The 22,815-nt window shown below is 40.6% G+C and overlaps 1 protein-coding gene and 1 non-coding gene across 13 annotated transcripts in view; one reads left to right on the forward strand and one right to left on the reverse strand.

Annotated features, from left to right (window-relative positions):
- MEIS2 (Meis homeobox 2) overlaps nt 1-22,815 on the reverse strand; it is a 238,093-nt gene that overhangs the window by 167,110 nt on the left and 48,168 nt on the right. For all 12 annotated transcript variants that reach the window (XM_070053349.1, XM_070053353.1, XM_002717990.5 and 9 more), the window contains one exon: nt 1,829-1,974. In XM_070053349.1, the coding sequence (XP_069909450.1) occupies nt 1,829-1,974 (146 nt within the window). The remainder of the gene's footprint in view (nt 1-1,828; nt 1,975-22,815) is intronic.
- On the forward strand, nt 7,883-7,989 carry LOC127483876 (U6 spliceosomal RNA). Its single transcript, XR_007910670.1, has one exon. It is a non-coding gene; the product is annotated as a U6 spliceosomal RNA (small nuclear RNA).

Below are 22,815 nucleotides of genomic sequence, written 5' to 3' on the forward strand. Positions count from 1 at the left end.
TCCTCATTTGTAAAGCAGAGCAGCGGCACTCTCTAAGGTTCTGCTGTTTTATGACACTGGCTTTTATGATAGAGAGGTTGAAACCACACACAGATGTTGTCTTGGGAAGCTGCTGCTGAAGTCTGTATTTTTGACCAGGAAGGCCAAGCAAGAAGGGAGAGAGAGAGAGAGAGGACACCAAACAGGTGAACTGGTGGGGAGAAGGTACTTGCCCGCCTGCCATCTGCAGCTGCCCTGCCTTTCTGAGTTGCTACTCTAACCAAACAAACCTCGGGTTAAAAATGAGAAACCCCTCCCCTCACACTCCCTCGACTTCCAAATTAAAAACATTTTACAGGTTAGTAAATCTCCAGCTGAGGTGATGTAGCAAAGAACAGCTGTGAAGTAATTTTGATAATGATGAGAATAATAAGCACATGGCAAGGTTCAGGGCTTTGCTGTTGCAGCTCCAGTGCTCTTGAATAGATAAAAGTGATTAAATACTCCTGATTATCCCTGACCAATATGTAATGGATTTACAGCCCTTTCAATTAGTCAGTATTTGCTTAGGACTCATTATTTTGTCTTTGGTTAAGTAATCAGCCCAGAGACCGCATGTTCTGTCTAATTCCTCTGAGCCGAGTCAGTGCAGGGCCCTGACCTTTGAAATGGCCATAGCTGCAAGGCAAGAATAACCACCACCACGGCAGGCAACCTCGCTGGCTCTACCAGCTAATCCTGACACCACAGGCCAGATCGATACACCTTAGTTTGCTACTAATGTCCTTACATCAAAATGGCCGATTTAGGAATGTGAATCTATCACTTTTCCCTCCCCACCGCCGCTCCACTCCTTGCCCTTTGTAGATCTGTGAGGACAGCAGATCAGCAGCCACCACTGCCATAAATAAGAGCAGAGCCTTGTCCTGGACCCATGACACTGTAACTAATGTCATTCAGCACCACAGCACACAAGTTGGATAATCAAAGAAGACCTTCAGCTTTCAATGAGCTACTCTAGTTTTAAGCATTAGCCTAAACAGAATGGCCTGAAAACAGTATGATAGCAAGAAACATCCTCCGAAAACATTACCATTTTCTCAGGATTTCCAAACAAACAGTAAAATATAAGCTTGCCTATTTCTTCTGTAAAAATACACTGTAATTTTTTTTGGTCAGGAGAGTCTTAGAGTCAACAGAATATACTGACACATAAAACCAACTGCAAACAGGATGAAGATAAATCGTTACTTTTAAAATGTTACACAGAGTTAATCCTTCCCCAGAAGTGAATAGGGTTAGCTTTTAAGGTAATGGACTTGAACAGCTAAAAAAGAATCTTTAATCTCCACCCGACAAACAAAAAAGCATTATAGCACCTATAACCCTTCTGCATTTGTCATATAAACACGTGACATGTTTGCAAAGCGCTTTGGTGATTAGATTTGCAACTGATATTGTGAGCAGGGGACATGAATGTGGCAAGGTATTTTTTTGCCTGCTAGATCAGTTGACATTCGTTAATCGTGTAATCGGCAATGTTTATGGATTCACGAGCTCCTGACAGCCATTTCCCTTGGTTGCAGGTGCCTTATCTAAAGTTCTGCTCTGACTTTGTGGCATGCACAACAAATAGGCTTATATACAGTATACTTAGGATCCTAGACCATTTTGAATAAGGTCTACCCCTGATCTCTTAAAAGAAAAATCCGCTACTTTGTAGAGGGTGCTTTTTGGATGGTAATAGTTGCTAAAACTGTAGCTAAATCTGTTGGTCATGAGATTTCAAGAAAGAAAAAACAGGCATAGACAACAAAAACTTTTTTTCGTGTCTTTCATCTTGACTTACTGTGAGATGCTGGAAGAGCCACGCTCTCATGATATTCGTTGCTACTTTGGGGAAAATGCCTCTTTTCTTCTGGCGTTTCTTGTCCTTGTCTGGATCATCATCGTCACCTGTGCCAGGTGAAGCTACGCTGTTATCTAAACCATCCCCTAGTAGAAAGAAGTGAAAATACATTAGAGAAAACATAGCAAGGGTGCCAACAAAAATGTGCAGCTAATGACGAGCTCAGCTAAGCTTGTTGAAAGAAATCCATTAAGCGGGTATATTCTCTTTCATTAAAGTATAATTGGAGACACAAATATGTAAAAGACAAAATTAAACCAGGCCTCTTCAAATGTTAATTCTGTGTGTCTCACACTCGCCCATATCATTAATTCAATTATAATTGTGTGCTTGACACAGTGCAGTAGCTCTTTGTCAATTATGGAATCCAATGTGGGAAAAGCGCCATCAGAAAACCCATTCAGTGGAAATGCATCCCTGTGCCCACAGTGAATACATACTGTAGGGTAATCAAGTTAAATGTTCTGTAGTCTATATATTCTAGGCTGCCTGCATAGGTGACAGTAACTGTGTCACTGTTGATTGCACATAACACACTGCCTGCTCAGCCCCTCCTAGAACTGTCACCTCCTCAGCATGCACACTTTCGCACTCCTCATAGGACCCTGCACTCAGCATTTGCATGACATGAAAACTTTTAGCTCTCTGCACCACTGATCATTATCATGAGCAGGAAAAAAGATACACATCAAGGTAGGGTGCTCACTTAATCAGAAGTTTCTATCAACATCTTTCTCTTCTGTGCTTTTCTCTGGCATTAATTGTGCATTAGCAAAAATCATTTACTTTTAACAGTCATAGTTATTTTTTCTTGCCCTCCGGCAAAAATGCCTTGAAAGCCTGCCTGCAGGGCATCTAAATTATGTATCTGAAAAACTCTTCTGGCAAGGCATAGCAGGACCCCTACTTTCTTAAAATTCATACGAGCACGTCTTCCTGTTTTTGGGAAGGCATCAATCAAGAGCAGCAATATATGCCATATCCCTACATTAATATTTGAACTAATAACTTTAAAAAAAGGAAAGAAACAAGATCCGACTTGTGGCATAATCAAATGCAAAATAAATGAAGAATACGGGGACAGCACTGGGGCTTTATAGATGGCTGTGTTTTCCTTGCACATCATTAGCCTGGAGCCACACGAAAGAGGAAAACAGAGAAGTAGAGAGTTTATGCTCCCTGCTGGTGTTTAAGAAGCCGGGGTCCTGGAAGGACATCTGGGAATTGCGCTGAGATGGGGGTTTTTGTAATTTAAGAATAGACATTCATTAGCAGTAAATGCCATAAATCCCATGCTAAGTAAAAACCTTGTCCAAGAAAGCCTAAAACAATAAACTCTGTGCTCAATGTACCCTGAGCTGGATGCTCTGTAGTTTCCCGAGGAATGCTACGGATCCACCAGTGTACTCCCAGACGGGCTCCCTCCTCTCGGCTTGTGCTACCACACAGACGTGCTGTCCGCTGGGCCACTCACATCTAACTTTGAAAGCTGTCTGTGGGCTTCCCTGTACCTGTTCTTTTCCTTTCTTGGAGAAAAAAAAAAAAAAAAACCCTCAACCTTCTTTGACCAGAGAAGCAGAAAAACCACAGCAAAGAGCTGGCAGATTAATTTTATTGACATTTCCATTTTCACTGCAATGCGATACCCTCCATCACATGGAAGAGATGACCCTCACTATTTACAGACTGACAGGCCACTTCATTACAACCACCCTGCCCCAAGGCAAAGCAGCTCCCTTCCATCTGCCCAAACACTAGAGCATGACCCTGAAGTTGCTGTTCTCTTTTTCTTTGCCTTCTGTTATGATAAAAGGGGGGGATAGAGGGGGAACCCCAAATAGTCAAAGAAGAATCAGTGTACACAGAAACAAAAGGCATTTGACTTTTTGAATACTGGGTATATGGAGTCTCATCTTCATCTGTCTACCCTCCCTGCATATCCATGTTCACCAGGGGTTCCCCACACAAGGACAAGGACACACACACACACACACACACACACCTCCCCAAGCTTGCACAGGGACGCGAGCACACGCCTTTCACCATGCCAAGGAACTGCTGCAAGGCAAATTCTCACCCACACTAATGGCTTCTGACTGCTCCTTGGCAACCCTAGCATTTTAACCTGGGTGGATATGCTCTCCAAAATACAGACACTGGAGCGATCTCATCAGCTGTTCATGTGACACAGATGGAGAGTGGCTATTAGGAGCCAGGCAGCGGGCCTTGGGGATCTGAGGTGCTGTTCTGTAGCCCGAGGCAATTTTGAAAAGCAGTACCCGGAGATGAGGGGAAAAAAAACCCCACACTGCAAGTGTAAGTTTGAAGTCAGTCTGTCTGTCTGTGCACCATGGATAAAGATATCTTTGTCTCTTAATGCAAAATCCATGTGGGCTATCTGAATGTACATTTCAGATAGTGTATGTATGGAATAACTCTTCCTTCAATGTCTTCCAAATATAAAAACACACTCTGTAAACAATGCCTGTGTGTATATATTTCTTCCTAAGCACATATGGTTTCTGTGTATATGTTTAAGCTGAAATTGTCAGGATTTTGTTAAAATCTCATTTAGCTTTTTTTGATAGGTTTTTGAATACACTTATTTTAAAAGGTTAATGGCTTAACTGAAGGAAGTTCAACGAGAAAAGGCATTTGCCTTTTTAACCCAATCAATGACCTTAAAAATGAAAGACAGCATTTCTACAGTGCATTTTATCTTGCTTAAAAGCAAAAAGGGCTAGCAACACTTTCAAACTATATGATTCACTATATTTAAGTCAAGAAAAATATAGCTAGACTGAGCATCCTTTGATGACTAGTTTAAAATGAAGACAAGAGCATTACATGAATTCTAAAATAAAGCAGTCCATTTCATATACATGTGGTAAAATATTTGAATTTAGATCCACTGTGTCAAATAATTATTAACAATAATGGGTCTGGTTTTGTGTTAAAAACTAGAAACTAGACATAAGACTTTCAAATTAGCATTTATACCTCTATAAAAGATGAATTTTCCTTCCCTAAATATGACAACAAATCTTTTTTTTCTTTCTAGTAGACTGTGAAATAATTCTAGTACAGAGAACTAACAATAGCACAAAGAAAATTCTTGAAAGCCATTTGTAAGATCTGTAACTAAAGTACATTTTGCAGATGATGGTCGATTTGTTATCTGTTAAAGTTTTAAGGCTGTGTGTGAGATAGTTGGCAATCCATGGTACATGTACCAAAAAAGTTCATATGTTGAAAACAGTGTGTATGGCAGCACAAATGCATACACCAAAAAATGTATAGGACATAACAGCATTCATTTCAGCATTGGAAGTTAAGGTTTAAAACTGGAATCCTTGGGATCAGGACCTTGTTTATCTTTTTATTCTAAAAGTTTACCTTCATTCCTGATCCACACCAGATACCCCATGCCTGACAGTGAGTAAATGACAGAACCAGGGCCCTCCACTCTTACTGACAATCCCAACACTGGGGCAACTGCACGCATGACAGTACCTGAAGGGCAAGGGCCTTCTCAAGGGCAGCTGGGTGAGCTGCCTGTGGACACATACAATCACTTCTAAACATGCCAAGAATGGTATGTGTTTGGAGATCCTAGTATCCACCAGGGCCTATCTGAGAGACTGAACCCCAGGCCACTGCACTAAGTATTGTCACTTTGAAAGAAGAAAAACTATAGGGGCTGGCTGTTGTGGTACAGAAAATTAAGCCACTAGCATCCCACATGGGAATGGTAGCTCATGTCCCAGCTGTACCACTTCTGCTCCAGCTTCCTGTTAATGCACCTTTTATGGCTGCAGATGATGGCCCAACTACCTGAGATGCTGCCACCCATGTGGGAGACTCCAGCGGAGTTCCTGGCTCCTGTCTTAAGTCTAGCCAGCTCTAGCTGCTATGACCATTCGAGAAGTGAACTAGCAGATAGAAAATCTTTCTCTCTCTCCTACTGTCTCTCTCACCTCTCTCACTCTGCCTTTTGAGCAAATAAATTTAAAAAGAAAGGAAGAGAGAGAAAGAGAAGGAGGGAGGGAGGGAGGGAGGGAGGGAGGGAAGGAGGGAAGGAGGGAAGGAAGGAAGGAAGGAAGGAAGGAAGGAAGGAAGGAAGGAAGGTGGGTGCAAATGAATAAATACAGAATATACTTATTTGAAAGGTTGCTAATCCCTTGACCAAGGGCACACCCTAAGTTTTGGGCAAAGATATTCAATACAGATGTCTGTGACCATGAAAAGGAATAGTCAAGGTCTGTGGACAGATAAATTTGAAGTAGATTAAAAAATCAAGGGAATCTATTAAAAACAAAGGACCCTGGGCCTCTTCCCAGGTTTACTAATCAAAATATCCTATGGCAAGGACCAGGAATTTGTATCTTTAACAAGTTCCTTGGGTTTGCTCAGTCTAGCATTGGTTCATTAGCTTTTGGAAGCCACTGAATTCAATGATGTAACTTGAAATGAGATGCAAGCTCACTAGCAGGTAAAATTCTACTTTACTCCCCCAAATCAAGTTAGTGGTCATGGTGAGTAACTACAGTTACTTATAGGTCTTATTCATGGTAGGAAAATCATGGTATTCTCCATCACCATGTATTGGTCATCATAAAGCAACTCTGTTCTGATCTTTCTCTGATAGGGGTTAAACACATACACACAGAGAAGCTGTGGAACAGTGGGTATCAAAATGGGGAACAGCAGCATGAACACTGGTTAAGCAATTGTGAGAAATGCAAATTCTTGGGTCCACCCCTACCAACTAAATATGAAACTCTAGGTGTGCAGCCCAGCAAGCAGAGTATAATAAGCCCTTCAGGTGATTCCGATGCCTACTCCAGCTTAAGAACCAGTGATGGAAATCACAGAGAATATTCTTTTAGTCTGCCTTTATTGCTGAACCTAATCTCTGGGTCCTTCTCCCACTTTAAGACTCTAAAGTATTTTGAGAGCATTTCTAGAAGGATTTACATCCTTGCTCTTAAGGAAGGCACACATACTTTCCATACTTGTGCTTCCAGTAGGGCATTGCTCTGGTAGTGCAATACTGACAGACAGTCTAGTTGCAGAAAACTAAATCCTAGTATTCCACGGGCATCCAGGGATAGGCAAAATCTGTATTTCACAGTTATGATGTATCCATGAATCAGTGAAGAATATAGACACACAATGTGATGTTGAAGCAGAAATCCCCACTTACAAAGTTCTTAATCATAAAAACTATGCAGGCAAAAGGATGTCATTTCTTCTCACTGGCATAGTGTCTCATTCCATGTGGAAAACAAAACTATTTTAGATATCAAATACATGGTTAGGAATTTTTTAAGTGACAAAAACATAATCACATGTTATGGTAAGTCCAAGACTTCTCCTTGCCTTTTCAGAACTACAATGAACAACCAAGACAATCCTAGTCCATCTCCTCCTACTTACTTCATCCTCCCAAGTCAGACCTTTAACATGGAGGAAATTAAGGCCTGCAGGTTAAATCCTTGTCCAAGTTTCTCCAGCTCCATGGATTCAAGGATAAACAGGAGCTCAGGCATGACAACTCCAAGTCCAGTGCTACTACCACTGGTATTCTCGCATTAGCATTGTAAATTATTGTTTTACTTTTGGAAGCATTACCTTGTCTGAACTCTATTATCAATGACAGATGCAGGCAAGGCTTGATTCCACAGGAAAGGGTCTCCTTGCTGAGAAGAGATTAATTCTAAGGCCCAGCAGTTCAGACTAAACTAGAGCAGTTTCAAGTTGATCATGAACAGAAATGTACAAACTTTTGTCCCAAAGTCAGTCAGTGCCTGCAAGGGCTTTAGATATATTCAGTATAGCAAGAATCTGCAACGCCAGACTGACCCTCAGAGCCAGAGAGACACTACAGATATTTGAGAACCTATTGTCCACATGGTCTGGATGTCATGGACTTTGAGAATATCACTGTGTAGTATTATTAAACACAAGAACTGTGATTAAAATTATACTTTAGTGCTTACTTCGGCTGCACATATACTAAAATTGGAATGATACACACAACATTAGCATGGCCTCTGCACAAGGATGATATGCAAATTTGTGAAGAATTCCATATTTTTTTGTGCTAAAAAAAATTAGAGGCCAGTGCTGTGGCATAGTAGGTTAAGACTCTCTCTCTGGCGCCAGCATCCCACATGGGCATCAGTTCAAGTCCAAGCTGTTCTACTTTCTATCCAGCTCCCTGCTAATGACTTGGGAAGGCAGTGGAAGACGGCCCAAGTGCTTGAGCCCCTGCATCCACATGGGAGACCTGGAAGAAGCTCCTTATTCCTTGACTCCAGCCATTGCAACCATTTGGGGAATGAACCAGTGGATGGAAGCTCTCTCTGTCTTTCCCTCTCTCTGTCCGTAAAGCTACCTTTCAAATAAATAAATAAATCTTTATAAAATTTGTACTTCTTTTAGATAAGCTCATGTGCATTGCTTAATCATCATGTCTCCTAGTTTTGGACCAGGTTGAATAGGTAAATATAGTCCCACAAAATATGTTAATAAAGAATGATAGCTCACTAGAAAAAACAAGGATTTTTTTGCCATTTCTTTTTTTGAGCAATAAAAATGCACTATATTCATCATCATTTTTGCTTTGCATAATGTAAATTCCACTTATTTCATTCCCACATACAAATAAATAGAAAGAGAAATACATCGATCTCTTCTCTAACATGTTTCTAAGAATTAGGTATATTCATCAATACATACTTACATATTTATCCCTGATTATAAAACTATATATGTGTATAAAATTAAATTGTGGCTTTTTAAAATAATTCACCAATTTGTACATAAGTATAAAATATTAGTTGAATATTTTTGTCTCTGGTCATATATATGCATATACATGTATAAATTTACTCAGCTCTTTTTTAGAAAAAAATTTATTTGAAAGACAGAATGACACAGAGAAAGAGAACGAGAGACAGAGAGGGAGAGATAGCTAGAACTCCCATCAGCTTATTCACTCCCCAAATGGCCACAACATGTAGGTCTGGGCCAGGCTGAAGTCAGAAGCCTGGAACTCCATCAGGGTCTCCCACATGAGTGGCAGTGGCCAAAGTATGTGGGCAATCATCAGCTGCTTTTCCTAGGCATATCGACAGAGAGGTAGATCTGAACCAGATGGGACTTACACAGGTACTCAAACCCTTCATGGCACAAACCTGCCCTTATTCAGTTTTTAAATCTTTACTTAGTATATACTAAGTTGATCTTATGTATATAAAGATAATTGAAAATGAATCTTTTTTTTTTTTGACAGGCAGAGTGGACAGTGAGAGAGAGAGAGACAGAGAGAAAGATCTTCCTTTGCCGTTGGTTCACCCTCCAATGGCTGCCGCGGCCAGCGCGCTGTGCAGAGGCGCACCGCGCTGATCCGAAGGCAAGAGCCAGGTGCTTCTCCTGGTCTCCCATGGGGTGCAGGGCCCAAGCACTTGGGCCATCCTCCACTGCACTCCCTGGCCACAGCAGAGAGCTGGCCTGGAAGAGGGGCAACCGGGACAGAATCCGACGCCCCGACCGGGACTAGAACCCGGTGTGCCGGCGCTGCAAGGCAGAGGATTAGCCTATTGAGCCATGGCGCCGGCCCAAAAATGAATCTTGATGAAGAATGAGACGAGAGAAGGAGTGGGAGATGGGATGGTTGTGGATGGGAGGGAGGTAATGGGGAGGAAAGCTGCTATAATCCAAAAGTTGTACTTTGGAAATTTATATTTATTAAATAAAAGTTGAAAAAATAAAAATAAATAAAATTTAAAATGAAAGATATAGTAAAAAAAAAGTCTTTATTTAATGTTAGATAGGTGTTTTTTACATCCATTCTTTAGTACATTGTCTTCTCTTTCTCAATACTGTTGTTATTTTCATTGTCATCATTACCACAAGGCACTTTTGTTGGGTACTTGCAATGTTCCAATCCTGATTTAATCTTCACAACAAATGAGGGAAATAGCTATTATTATTAATTCCATTTTACAGATAAGAAAACTGAGACTCAAAGAAAGTAACTTGTCAAAGGTCACGCAGAAAGTGGCAGAGTGGCACTTCTCCTTCAGAGCCTACACCCACATCCTCCTCCCTCTCCCACAGACCGTTAGGAGCACAAGAAAACGTGAGCTGTGAAGTTAAACTCCTCTTAGCCCTCCCAGCTGAAAAAAATCAGTCCTAAGAGAGAGACCCATTCATATCTCACAGGGATAGTGGTGAAAGTACAATTTGAAATAAATATGAAACAAGAACTAAGCACATGCATTTTTACACAGACAAGTATACCTGGTATCTACAGAGCCATTATTATTTTGTATGGATCTACAGCGCAAATTAAATTTTAAAACAGGAACATCTAATGGGTTTTAAGTGGGATCTTTCAAGATTCCACGCTGTTAATTCCTTTCCACTGGTCCAGAATGTTCTCTCTTCATTTTTCCCCCTTTCTCTTTTCTCATTTTCCTTTAACAAACTCCTATTCAACCTTCAAAATCAATTTGAAAAGGAATCTCCTTTATCAAGATTTCCCAATCTCCCAACAGCAGAGTTATCGTACTATACTACTATTTATTTAGCAGTTTGTTCTTATCTCTGTCATATTTACAATTCTGTTTTTGAAATATCTTCAATAATTTGTGAGCCTCTGCAAGGCAAGAGAAGTGCTTTATTCATTTCTGATTTCCAGGTCCTGACATAGAATAAACACTCCAGTGCAGAGGAATGGACAAATTGGTAGCAAAAGCCTCCAGTTGTATTATCAAGGCCTGATAAGAATATATAACCTGCTTTGAAGAAATGCGCATGAGGGAGATTTCCTCACTTTTAGTAGTCACCAAGCCTTGGGCTCCTTTCTCTACTCCCCCTTGCTGGCAGGCCTTGGGTCACACATACCAGGCCTGGTGTCTCACTGTGGGAGCATACTCCTGGTCCTCCTCAGAGATGATCTGAATCATGTGTCATGCCTTGTTTATGAAAATGGGGCTCCATCTCCTATGTGCCCTACTTCAGTGGGAGAAGAGAGAGTGCTGGGAGAGTGGGGGCTGCCCGCTGCCCAGGCTCTGCGGTTTATTTGGAAACATTAAAGAAAAAAATGAAATATAACATAGAGCCATGGAACTGCAACACACAGTACTTTGCAGACTAATTTTCTGTCATCATTTCTTTATGCTTCCCCCCACCTCTTAATATAGTACTCTGAAAACAGAATTAAAATATACTAAGAGTCAAAAGATATTTTCTTTCAGCAGTTGTCAGGGACGACCTTCCAGGAGTTTAATTTAGAGCTTGCCTCTGAGAAACCTGCATTGGGATTTCAAATACGATGAAGATGAAGATGAAGATGAAGATGAAGATGAAGATGAAGATGAAGATGAAAGAAAGAGAAAGATGGAAGGGAGGAAGGAAGGAAGGGGAACAGAGGGGAGGGGTTCCTCTTAGTTCTGTATAGAATGTAGCCCTACAAAACTTGCCTTCCAAGAACCATGAGCAAAGTACATTTCCCCCCACAAGCCATTTACCTTTTTTCACATCACTTCATTTTGGGGAAGACTGGGGCTGTAGACCTAGAAACACAGGGGGAGTGAGGGGCCAGACGTGAGACTTGCTAATTACTGATCTCTTTTACTCTCCTGCTGTGCCTAACTGTCTGGACATGTTAAAGTGAAATTTTTCTGTGATTTTTCAACTGACTAGTTCATGGCCCACTAGCATGGAGGGGAGCAGAAGAGATGAAATGATTGCGTTTACATGCAACATTTACTAACCGTGTGGGTTTTCCAACATTAAAGAGAGGACAGTGACCCAGGCCACCTTTTTCACACTCAAAAGATCACTGAAAAAACAAGTCGACATGGGCTTACCTCAGGCTTCCCTGGTCCCGAACACCCTCCCCCCGGGGTAGGAGCAGAAAGGGAAAAAAAGAGGGGATTTTATGCTCCTTTCTCTTCAACTTTTCAGGCGGTATAAGCAGCATTTAGCAAATTCAGCCCCAAATGGCTCCAAATGCTCAGAGCTGCAGGGGCTCATTCTTTGTTATCCTCCCTCTATTTACACAGGATTTACGCAGCCTCTCCAGTAAAGAGAGCGAAAGCACTTCCATTCTCACCGGCCGGCTGGCCCCAGACTGTGGCCCTGTGGCAGCTTTCCCTGAGGCCTTCCAGCGTGGGGTGCAGGGGGTACCTTCTGCAACCTAGAGAAGGCCACAACTGCTCCCGAACTGAGGGAGCCAGGGACAATCTGGCTGGTACATGCAATTGCAGAGAGGACAGACCTGCGAGATGAGCTAACCTTCCAGGAGAGAACTGGAAACTCAGCCAAGACTGTGCAAATGTGCGTCCAGAGACAAATAACATGCACTTTAAAATATGCATCTATAGGATATGATGGAAAGCAGCGGGTGAAAAAAAAATTCAGACTGCAGCTTGGATGAAAACCACTTCACCCACTGGTTGGAAAAATAAAGTGTAAAAACAGACAGATGGACACATATGTAAATGGGGCTGTGTTTTAGGCTTTCGCTGGCAACGTGAGCGTCGTAGTATAGTTTTGCACGCCTGTATTTTCCATATCATGTTGAATCCTGTTAACTGTTGAACAGAAACATCCTCATACTGGTGCTTGACCAAATCAGTCCCCTCAATTTACCCGTCAGGAGCCATAAAACGGCTTTGTTTATTGACTGGAACCCTCTAATCCCTTATAGCAGAAGCGAACGAAAGCTTCCAACACTCTTTGCTGATTCTTCACTTAATTTGGTTATTCTCATTTGAAATATATATATGTTTCATTCATTCTCATTTGAAATGTATATATTTAGTTCACTCACAAATTTGGAAATATTTTAAGAAAGGATATCTATTCTCCCATGTCTCTCACAGAATTCCCTGAAGGATACTGACTGATTCCTGTATGAAAGCGTACTCCTCTGCTGTTAAAATTCAGACTGTTTAATCTCTGTGGTGCAGGATAACAGAATGTACTTGTTACCCAGTTACCTGATAAGCACACAGAAAAGTACAGGAGTTATTCATAGTCTATCATAATAAAGTTCTTCTGGGGACTCTAATGATTCATTTTTAGTGATCTCTCCAGTGCCCTTTTCCACAGTTAACACTCAGATTTTATTAAGGTGGAAAGCAGGGACAAACGTCCACTCAAGTCCCAGCTCTCAAATTTGACTCTACTTGCACTACTGAACCTACAGCTAACGCTTCTTTAATGTTCTGTTCACCTCCCCAGAGTGGCATTTCAGCTAACAGAGTTCACAATCTTTCAGCCCTAAACACAGAAGGCTGCTATCTTCAAGTCATCCTAGGAATGTGCCAGATACCATCATCTCCCTCCTGTGATACAAAGAACCAGAGAGAGACTAAGACCAAAAGAAGACCATGCTGATCAAGTTACCAGCAGCCCAGCATGTGCCTCTCAGAAGGCTAATCTTCGGAGCAATAAACGTAATCATTAGGAGCCTTCAAGTTGGGCTGAGGCTGGCCTTGGAGGTAAGGACCCTAAAAGAGAAAGGATGAATGGAACACATCTCTTTCACTTAATGCTTTGACATGAGGGTCACATTTTTATGAAAAATTACACAAAAATGAGATGTTATGATATAGGAGTCTCTTTCCCACATCTCTTGTGGAAGAAGAAAGGTGGTCGGAGAGATGTCTTCCCAATTTCACTTAGCTATGTTTCAGTACAAATTGTAAAAATTATGCAAATAACAATTTTGGCACCTTTGCTAGAGGAAAACACTATTAAATTATGCTGTAAGTATTTTGTCTGCTTTAGTAATTACTCTCATGTAACTGTAAATATAAATAGCTGTTATTCTGTTTAAATTTTTAATCATGCAAAATATTGTCACACAAAATGTCCTTCTGTTGCAGTCTAACTGGGATTTTCTTTTTAAAAATATCCATATTTAACTGAAGTGGACTATTTTTAGCATTGTAAAGTGTTTCGGTAAAGATAGCTGGCTAACATCTCTGAATCAACAGGTCTTTCAATGAAAGATACGGCCTTTATACTGGCAAGCAGAATTTCCTACAAAGGCCATTAATATAAAATATATTTTAACACTTTACACAAAAAATAGAATATAACTAGGCTGCTACCAAAAATGTATAAACTATGTCAAATCTATATGTTTTAGTACACATTGACAGTAATATTCTCATTTTAACTACAGGATTTTTTATATCTTATTTTCTCTTTTAGCATATTTTAATATTAAATGAAATACTAAAGATCAATCAATAATGAGCTTGTTACAAAGAATAACAAGCAACCAGTATTGTGGCATAGTGGGTTAAGCCATCACATGTGACTCCATCATCCCATACAGGCGCTGGTTTGTGTCCTGGCTGTTCTACTTCTGATCCAGCTCCCTGCTAATGACCTGGGAAAGTAGTGGAGGAGAGTCCAAGTGCTTGGATCTCTGCCACCCATGTGGGAGACCCAGAAGAAGCATTCGGCTCCTGGCTTCTGCCTTGGACCAGTTCTGGCATTTCAGCCAACTGGGGAGTGAATCAGCAGATGGATGATTTCTCTCTCCCCCCAATTCCCGTTAACTGTGATTTTCAAATAAATAAATAAAATCCTTTAACAAAAAAATCACAATTCTATCTATGGCAGAAATTATTTCATTCCATTTTTAGTGTACTTATTATGGTATTTGCTATCTAAAACAAAAATATGAAGAACACATTTTTATAGTATAAAAGTTCATCAGTTTGAATTCTTAAGATTATATTTCTCAGTGAATGTCTATCAGTAGGTATTATTTCAAGGAGCCAAACAATAAAAACAAAAAGATTTTTAAAAAATATTCCCTCACTTGGCCAATTATTATAAAAATGAAAACAGAATATCTTAATAAAAGTGCAACTCTGAAACTAACAATGTTAAATAATGCCAAAAAAAAACCTCATAACAACCTCTTACGAAAATAGAAAAGACAGCCATCTCTCTAATAATAATGTTTATTAAGACAACTAGATTGAGATGCCTTCAGTATCTCCTTTGGGAAGAATTTAGGAAGCTAGTCATAATTACATATAGAACAAAAAGAACAACAGTGTTATGAGATTGATAATTATTTTTAGGTAAAATTCTTTTTAAAAGATTTATTTATTTATTTGGTCAAGGAAGCATTAGAGAGAGAGAGAGGGGGCGAGACAGAGAGATCTTCCATCTGCTGGTGCACTCCCCAAATGGCTGCAAGAGGCGGTGCTGGTCCGGCCCAAAGCCAGGAGTCAGGAGCTTCTCCTGGATCTACCACTTGGGTGCAGGGGCCCAAGTACTTGGGCTATCCTCTACTGCTTTCCCAGGCACAATAGTAGGGAGCTGGATGAGAAGTCAATCAGCCAGGACTTGAATAGCACACTTGAATAGTTGCAGGTGGCTGCTTTATCTGCTATGCCACAATGCTGGCTCCAGTTTTAGATACATTTTTTTTTTTTAAGATTTATTTATTTACTTGAGAGGCAGAGTTACAGACAGGAAGACAGAAAGACAGAGAAAGAGGTTTTCCATCCGCTAGTTCACTCCCCAAATGGCTGCAGTGACCAGAGCTAGGCCAGGAGAAAGCCAGGAATTTTTTTCCATCTCCCAGGTGGGTGCGGGGGCCCAAGCACTAGGGCCATCTTCCACTGTTTTCCCAGGCCACCAGCAGGGAGCTGGATCAGAAGTAGAGCAGGTGTTTTCTTTGTGTGTGTGTGTGTGTGCAAATTATTGAAATCTTTACTTAGTACAGAGTTGGTCTTCAGTGTATAAAATCAATTGGAAATGAATCTTAATGGAGAATGAGACTGGGAAAGGACGAGGGGGGAGGAAGATGGGTGGGAGGGCAGGTATGGAGGGAAGAATAACCATATTCCCAAAGTTGTATATATGGAAGGAAGGGAGGGAGGGAGGTAGGGAGGGAGGGAGGGAGGAGCACCTGGGACTCAAACAAGCACCCATATGAGATGCCAGCATTGCAAGCAGACGCATAACCTACTATGCCACAGTGCCATCCACAGTAAATATTTTTTAAATTATTAACATATTAGATCTAGACCATACTTATGAACTACTGTAAAGCTTTATTTTGTGGGGCTGGTGCTGCAGTGTATGGGTTAAAGCCATGGCCTGCAGCGCCAACATAACATCCCATTTTGGGCACTGTGGACACCCAGAGGAAGCTCCTGGTTCCTGGCTTCAGCCTGGCCCTGTCCTGGTTCTTGTGGGCATTTGTGGCGTGTACCAGCAGATGGGAGATCTCTCTCTCTCTTTCTCTCTTAACCCTGCTTTTCATAAATAAATAAATCTTTTTAAAAATGCCTATATTTTGTACATTTTTTCAAAGACCATTTTCACTCCTAATTAAACCTTGAATTTTTGTTAAGAAGTTTATAAAGTAAATTACTGACATCTAAAAGCAGGAATTATGTATTTAGCCATCTTATTTATGATGATTCCTTGAAATAAGTCTAATGCTAGGATTTGAGAGCAAGCAGGTAAAATGTAATGCAAATGGATATCCATAACATATATAACACCATTAGGGAAACAATGTAGCTTCTTAATAAGAATAATCTAAGACAGCACAGGTTGATTATTCTTTTTTTAAAAAAAAAAGATTTATTTATTTATTTGAAAGTCAGAGTTACAGAGAGAGAGAAGGAGAGGCAGAGAAAGAGAGAGAGAGAGGTCGATCTTCAATCCACTGGTTCACTCCCCAAATGCTCGTTCCAGCTGGAGCTGAGCTGATCAAAAGCCAGGAGCTAGGAGCTCCTGAGTGGATGGAGGGGCCCAAGGAGTTGGGCCATCTTCTACTGCTTTCCCAGGCCATAGCAGAGAGCTGGACAGGAAGTGGAGCGGCTGGGACTAGAATTGACGCCCGTTTGGGATGCTGGCATTGCAGGCGGTGTCTTTACCTGCTACGCCACAGCGCTGGCCCTGATTATTCTTCATATAGCCTATGTGCTAAAGAATCACTGACACAGGTGTCCTTTAAAGGTACAATTTAGGAGAAGATTTTTACAACAGTGGTTAAGACACAGTTAGTGCCACAAGCATTTCACAACTCAGTGCCTGGGTTCAAATCCCAGGTCTGCTCTCAATTTCAACTTCATGCTAACGCACACTCTAGGAGGCAGCAGGTGATGGCTAAAGTACACAGGTCACTGCCATCAGTGTAGAAGACCTACACTGAGTCCTGGTTTTCAGTTTCCACCTGGCCCAGCTCTGGCTGTAGCTGGCATCTGGAAAGTGAACTAGCAGATGGGAGATCACCAGTTCTCTGCTGCTCTCTCCCTTTCAAATGAAATAAATAAATAATTTTAAAAGTACATTTTAAAAGGAAAATGATGTTAATGGGTACAGGATTTTGGGGGCGGTAGCAACATATTCTAAAATTAATCATGTTAATGGTTGCATAACTCAGTGAATATTAAAATCTAAATTTTACACTCTGCGTGGCTGATTTGTATAATACATGAACTATATATCAATAAAACTTTATATTAAAATAATATTTTGACCATGCAATACTAAGAATCCAGCTGGAAGAAATGTCAAAGCCTAGTAACTGAGTGTGAAGGTATCCATAATCTTTTCAAAACATTGCTTAAGAAAATTGTGATTTCAAGGCCATTTACTAACATCATGTATACAGACAAACATAGGTACTCAAAAACTATTCCTGATTAATTTTATATTACTCATATTATGGATGTACACATTATGGAAAGCAGATTGACCTTAATAATAAAACTAATCCATGGGACTGGTGTTGTAGGGCAACAGGTTAAGCAGCATGAGTGCCCGCTATGTTTTGAGTTTGAGTCCCAGTTGCTCCTCTTCCAATCGAGCTCCCTGCTGATTCACTGGGGAAAGCAGTGGAAGATGGCCCAAGTGCTTGGACCTCTGCCACCCATATGGAAGACCTGGATGAGGCTCTTGGCTCCTGGTTTTATCTTGGCCCAGCCCCAGCCATTGCAGCCATTTGGGAGTGAATATAAGATATAAGATCTCAATCTTTCTTTTTCTCTCTAACTATGCTTTTCAAATAAATAAATATTTTTAAAAATAAATAAAACTAGTCATTTTCCACTGTCAATTCTGTCACATCATAGAGGAACCATAGCTCAAATCATTTAATCTTTTAAGGTTTAATTAAATGTTCAGAATAACTCCAAGTGACTTGCACACACACACGCGCGCGTGCTCGCACATACATACACACACACACCATTTCTACAATTTTTTATACAATTATGGTAAGTTTCTTCAATTCACAAAATATATCAGTAATTTTTTCATAATATTATGCATATAGTTTGTACCTAATCTTTGACTGAAAGAGTGGATGGGGCCAGGAATTTAGCCTAGTGGTTAAGATGCCTCCAACTTACACAGAGTACCTGGGTTTGATACTGGCTCTGGCTCCTGACTCTAGCTTCCTGGGAAGTAGTGGTGGTGGCTCAAGTTATTGTGCTTCTGCCATCCATGTGGGAGACCTGGATTGAGTCTCAGTTTGGTCTGGCCCAGCTCCAGTCATGGTAGGCATTAGGGGTTTGAACCAGAAAATGGGAACATTCTCTCTTCTCTCTCCCCTCCTCCTCCCTATTGCTTCTCTCCCCACATAACCCTTTCTCTGCCTCTCAAATAAATAAAAAGTAGATGCATGAGGCTGGCGCTGTGGCATAGTGGGTAATGTGGCACCAGCATCCCAAATGGACACCAATTTGAGTCCCAGCGGCTCCATTTCCAATCCAACTCTCTGCTAACACGCCTGGGAAAGCAACAGAAGACTGCCCAGACACTTGGGCCCCTGCACCAACATGGGAGTCCCAGAAGAAGGTCCTGGCTCCCGGCTCCAGATCCACCTAGCTCCAGCTGTTGTGGTGAGTTGGGGAGTGTGCCAGCAGATGGAAGATTTCCTTCTCTCTCTCTCTCTCTCTCTCTCTGTAACTCTGCCTTTCAAATACATACATACATGCATACAATATATATAAATAAAATAAATAAATAAAAGGCATTTTCATTTCTACTGAAATCCTACTCAGTAATGGAAAGGCATAGACTATTGATAGATGCGATATGTTACATCTCAAAATTATTATGCTGAGGGAATGAAGCAAAAAGCAAAAGACTATATACTGTATGATTCCAAATATGTTAAGTCTTAGAAATTGGAAACAAATTCATAATGACCCAAAGCAAATCAACAGTTGCTTGAGGACTTGTGCAAAGAGACGAATAAACTAAAATGGGACACAAGGAAATTTTTGGGTGGTGATGAAACTGTGCGAAGTCTTTTTAAAAAAAAAAAAAAGTTAATTATTTGAAAGGCAGAGAGAAAGAGCACACAATTAATCTTCCACCTGCTGGTTTACTCCCCAAAATGGCCACAACACCCAGGTCTGGGCCAGGCTGAAGCCAGAAGCAACTCCATTCTAGTCTCCCACATGGATGACAGGGGCCCAAATACTGGGACCATCTTTGGCTGCTTTCCCAGGTTTGTTAGCAGGGAGCTGGATAAGAAGTAGAGCAGCAGGGACTCCACCAGCACTCCCATATGGGATGCCAGGGTTGCAGGTGGCAGCTTTACCCACTGTGCCATAACACCTGCCCACTGCATAATATCTTGATGTGCTGCTGGTCTCATGAATATATACAATGAATATACATGAATGTCGAAATTCATCAAATTGTATACTTTAAGTGGGTGCAGTTTTTTTATCTGGAAATTATACTTCAATTAAGTTGATGAAATGCTAAGAGAATTATGTAGTTAAATCTCCACAAATATGTTATTTGGAATAAATTAGGTTTTAGTGGAAGGTATAGCATGGAATATAGAGAGCTGGGGGTGGGGATTCTCCCAGGTTTGCAGTGAAGTTCTGAAAGGATGGAAATACTAAGGGCAAGGTCCAGTGCTGGGGCATAGTAGGCTAAGCCTACACCTGCAGCACCAGCATCCCATATGGGTGCCATCTGGGCTGCTCCTCTTCCAATCCAGTTCTCTGCTATGACCTTGGAAAGCAGTATAAGATGGCCCAAGTGCTTGGGCTCCTGCACCCATGTGGGAGACTCAGAAGAAGCTCCTTGCTCCTGGCTTCTGATCAGCCCAGCTCTGGACATTGTAGACATTCAGGGAGTGAACCAGAGGATGGAAGACCTTTCTCTTTGCCTCTTCTTCTCTACCTCTCAAATAAATAAATAAAGTCTTTAAGAAAATATTTAGGGCAGCACTTGAAAGATGGTATGAGAGATGTCCAATTTGATATTTGTAAACTTACTGATTTATACAATGTTTTTTACTTCATAAAGATGAAAATGGACAGTCAGAATGCACTTTGCAGATTTTACAGAAAAATATTTTTCTCCATTGGTTAAATCTCATTGACAGACACTATCAGTAAAGAATTATTTAATTTCCAAGAAAAAGACTCCAATAATAATTAAAAAGGTAACTGAATAACTATTAATAAGCTGTTTAAACATTCCTTAAATTTATTTTATTTATTTTAAAGGTATAGAGACAAAGACAGAACTTCCATCCAATGGTTTACTTCCCAAATGCCCATAATATCTGGAGTTAGGCCAGACCAAAGCCAGCAGCCCAGAAATCAATGCATGTCTCCCACATGGTAGTAGGAACTCAAATACTTGAGCCATCACTTGCTGCCTCTCAGTGTGTTCATTAGCAGGAAGCAGGAACAGAGCTCAGATTTGAACCTAGGCACTTCAATATGGGATGCAGACAACTCAAGTGACATCTTAACTGCTGTGTCAGATACGTGCCCCAGTAAAAACATTTTAAAAAAAATGTCAGGGGGAATTCAGGATTAACTCATTCCTCCTAAGAAGATCCCACACCACATTGGAGTTCTTGGTTAGTTTCAGAGGACTAGGATACCATTCATGAAAAACTGAACACTTTTAAGATTTAAAATTTAATGAGAAATTACATATATACACACACACACACACACCCTCCTGGCCAGCTCCATGCCTTGAGATAATTCTTGAATTAATCACATAAAAATAAAGGCAGCTAACATATATGGAACACCTACTATGTGCCAGTAGGATAGGCATCATCTCATCCCAGAACAGTTCTGAGTTTGCTAGTGTTAATTTCTATTTAATGTAAGTGGGAAATGAAGATAGGTTGTGAAATCTGCCTAAAATCACGTGGTGAGTTGCTAACACAGCAGCCTCTTTTGAACTCAGCTCTACTCCCTACTGTACCACACAGCCTCTATTTCCATGAAGAAATGGAATTCATGTTTTAAAAATGTAAAATGGGAGAAACAGCACCTGCTGGCTTTGAAGCCAGCTAAGAGCAGTCCCTTACTGATGCCTGATCACAGCCAGTGACTCATCTGATTTTGAGGTATGTGATATTTGACTCATATTAGATAATCAATAAAGGTTATTTTCACTTCATTCTCTTTTTCCTTTCTGTTTTCATTTGTTTTTAAGGTATGTCCACATGGGGAAAAAATGAAAAAACAGTCACCACTGACTGGAAAATGCATTTACTTAAGAAAAAAAATTTCCTCCTTTTTCCAGAAAATAAAACAAAGGGCTTCTTATGCTACTACGTGGAAAATATTACTCTGTTTGCTACCATCTGACTCTCCTAGGAAGGCGAGCAGCTGAGGGGGTGGGCATTTGGCATAGCAGTTAAGTTGCTCACATCCCATATCGGAATGCCTGGTTCCATTTCCAATTCTAGCTTCCTGCTAATGCACACTCTGAAAGGCAGCAGGTGATGGCTCAAGTACTTAGGTTCCTATCATCATGTGGGAGACCTGGATAAGTTCTGGGCTCTTAGCTTCAGCCAGGCTCAGTCCTGGCTATTGCAGGCATTTGGGAAGTGAATCAGAGGATGGGAGATTTTTCTCTCTGACTTTAAATAAATAAATGAAATTTTTTAAAAGAAAGAAAGATGAGAAGCTGAAAGCCACATAACTGTTAGTTCTCTATAGCATACCCCTAAACTCAGCCACGAAGAAAGACAAGACGAGGGCACAAGCGTGAACTTTATTCAGCCCTGTTAAGTCATAAAATAGGAACCAGATGGTTTTTGTTTGATGAGAAAAAATGTTGTTCCACCATTTCCCATGAAGAAAAGAAAGAGCTTGCTCTTTCAGTAGGTTTGTTCATTTACCTGTGTTGAACCAGCCTATGAGAGAACTGACATCTCTGCTGTAAGATCAGATCTAAGAGCCACCAATCAAATAGCAGTCCAACATTCATATGCTGACGCAGCAAATTTCCGGATCTTGATCACACTAGGCTAGGGAGTCATTCTTCTCAGTGATAAAGTCGGTGAATGCACTCTTGAGAAGATAACAAATTAAAAACCGGCTGACTCAACACCATTTGAGTGAGGAATTCACTGCTGACCCAGTACAACACAATTTCTATCACCAGTCAGTACTCACTGAAGAGGGGCCAACATCACTTCAAAATTGTAAAACTACTCCTAACAGAGGGTCTTAGCATTGCTGAATGATAACGGTCCAATATGCATCATGCAGATCTAAAATTGGTAATAACTTCCTAACTGTTTACATCCTGAGTCTTACACTATGTGAAAATTCAGATTATAAGCCAAATGTGAAACTCCCAAAAGTGCTGTACTATTTAAATTACCAAAAACCTGAAAAAAAACTGTATTATCTAGAAGAAAATTCCATTTTGAAGACATATTTTAAGATTTTCACTAAAATTTCTGGCTTCTCTACAGTTGATGTATTTATTATTCCAGTGAAAAGTGAAGTTGACATCTTCTATAAGTATCTATCAACCACAAGACATTAGGAACATTATAACTGGGCTAGTTATTGTGAGGCTTGTGTCACAGCTTAAAAATGTGTAATTACAGATAAAAGTAAATCATA

The sequence above is a fragment of the Oryctolagus cuniculus genome, chromosome 12, assembly GCF_964237555.1.
Source record: "Oryctolagus cuniculus chromosome 12, mOryCun1.1, whole genome shotgun sequence".
Classification (NCBI taxonomy): Eukaryota; Metazoa; Chordata; class Mammalia; order Lagomorpha; family Leporidae; genus Oryctolagus; species Oryctolagus cuniculus.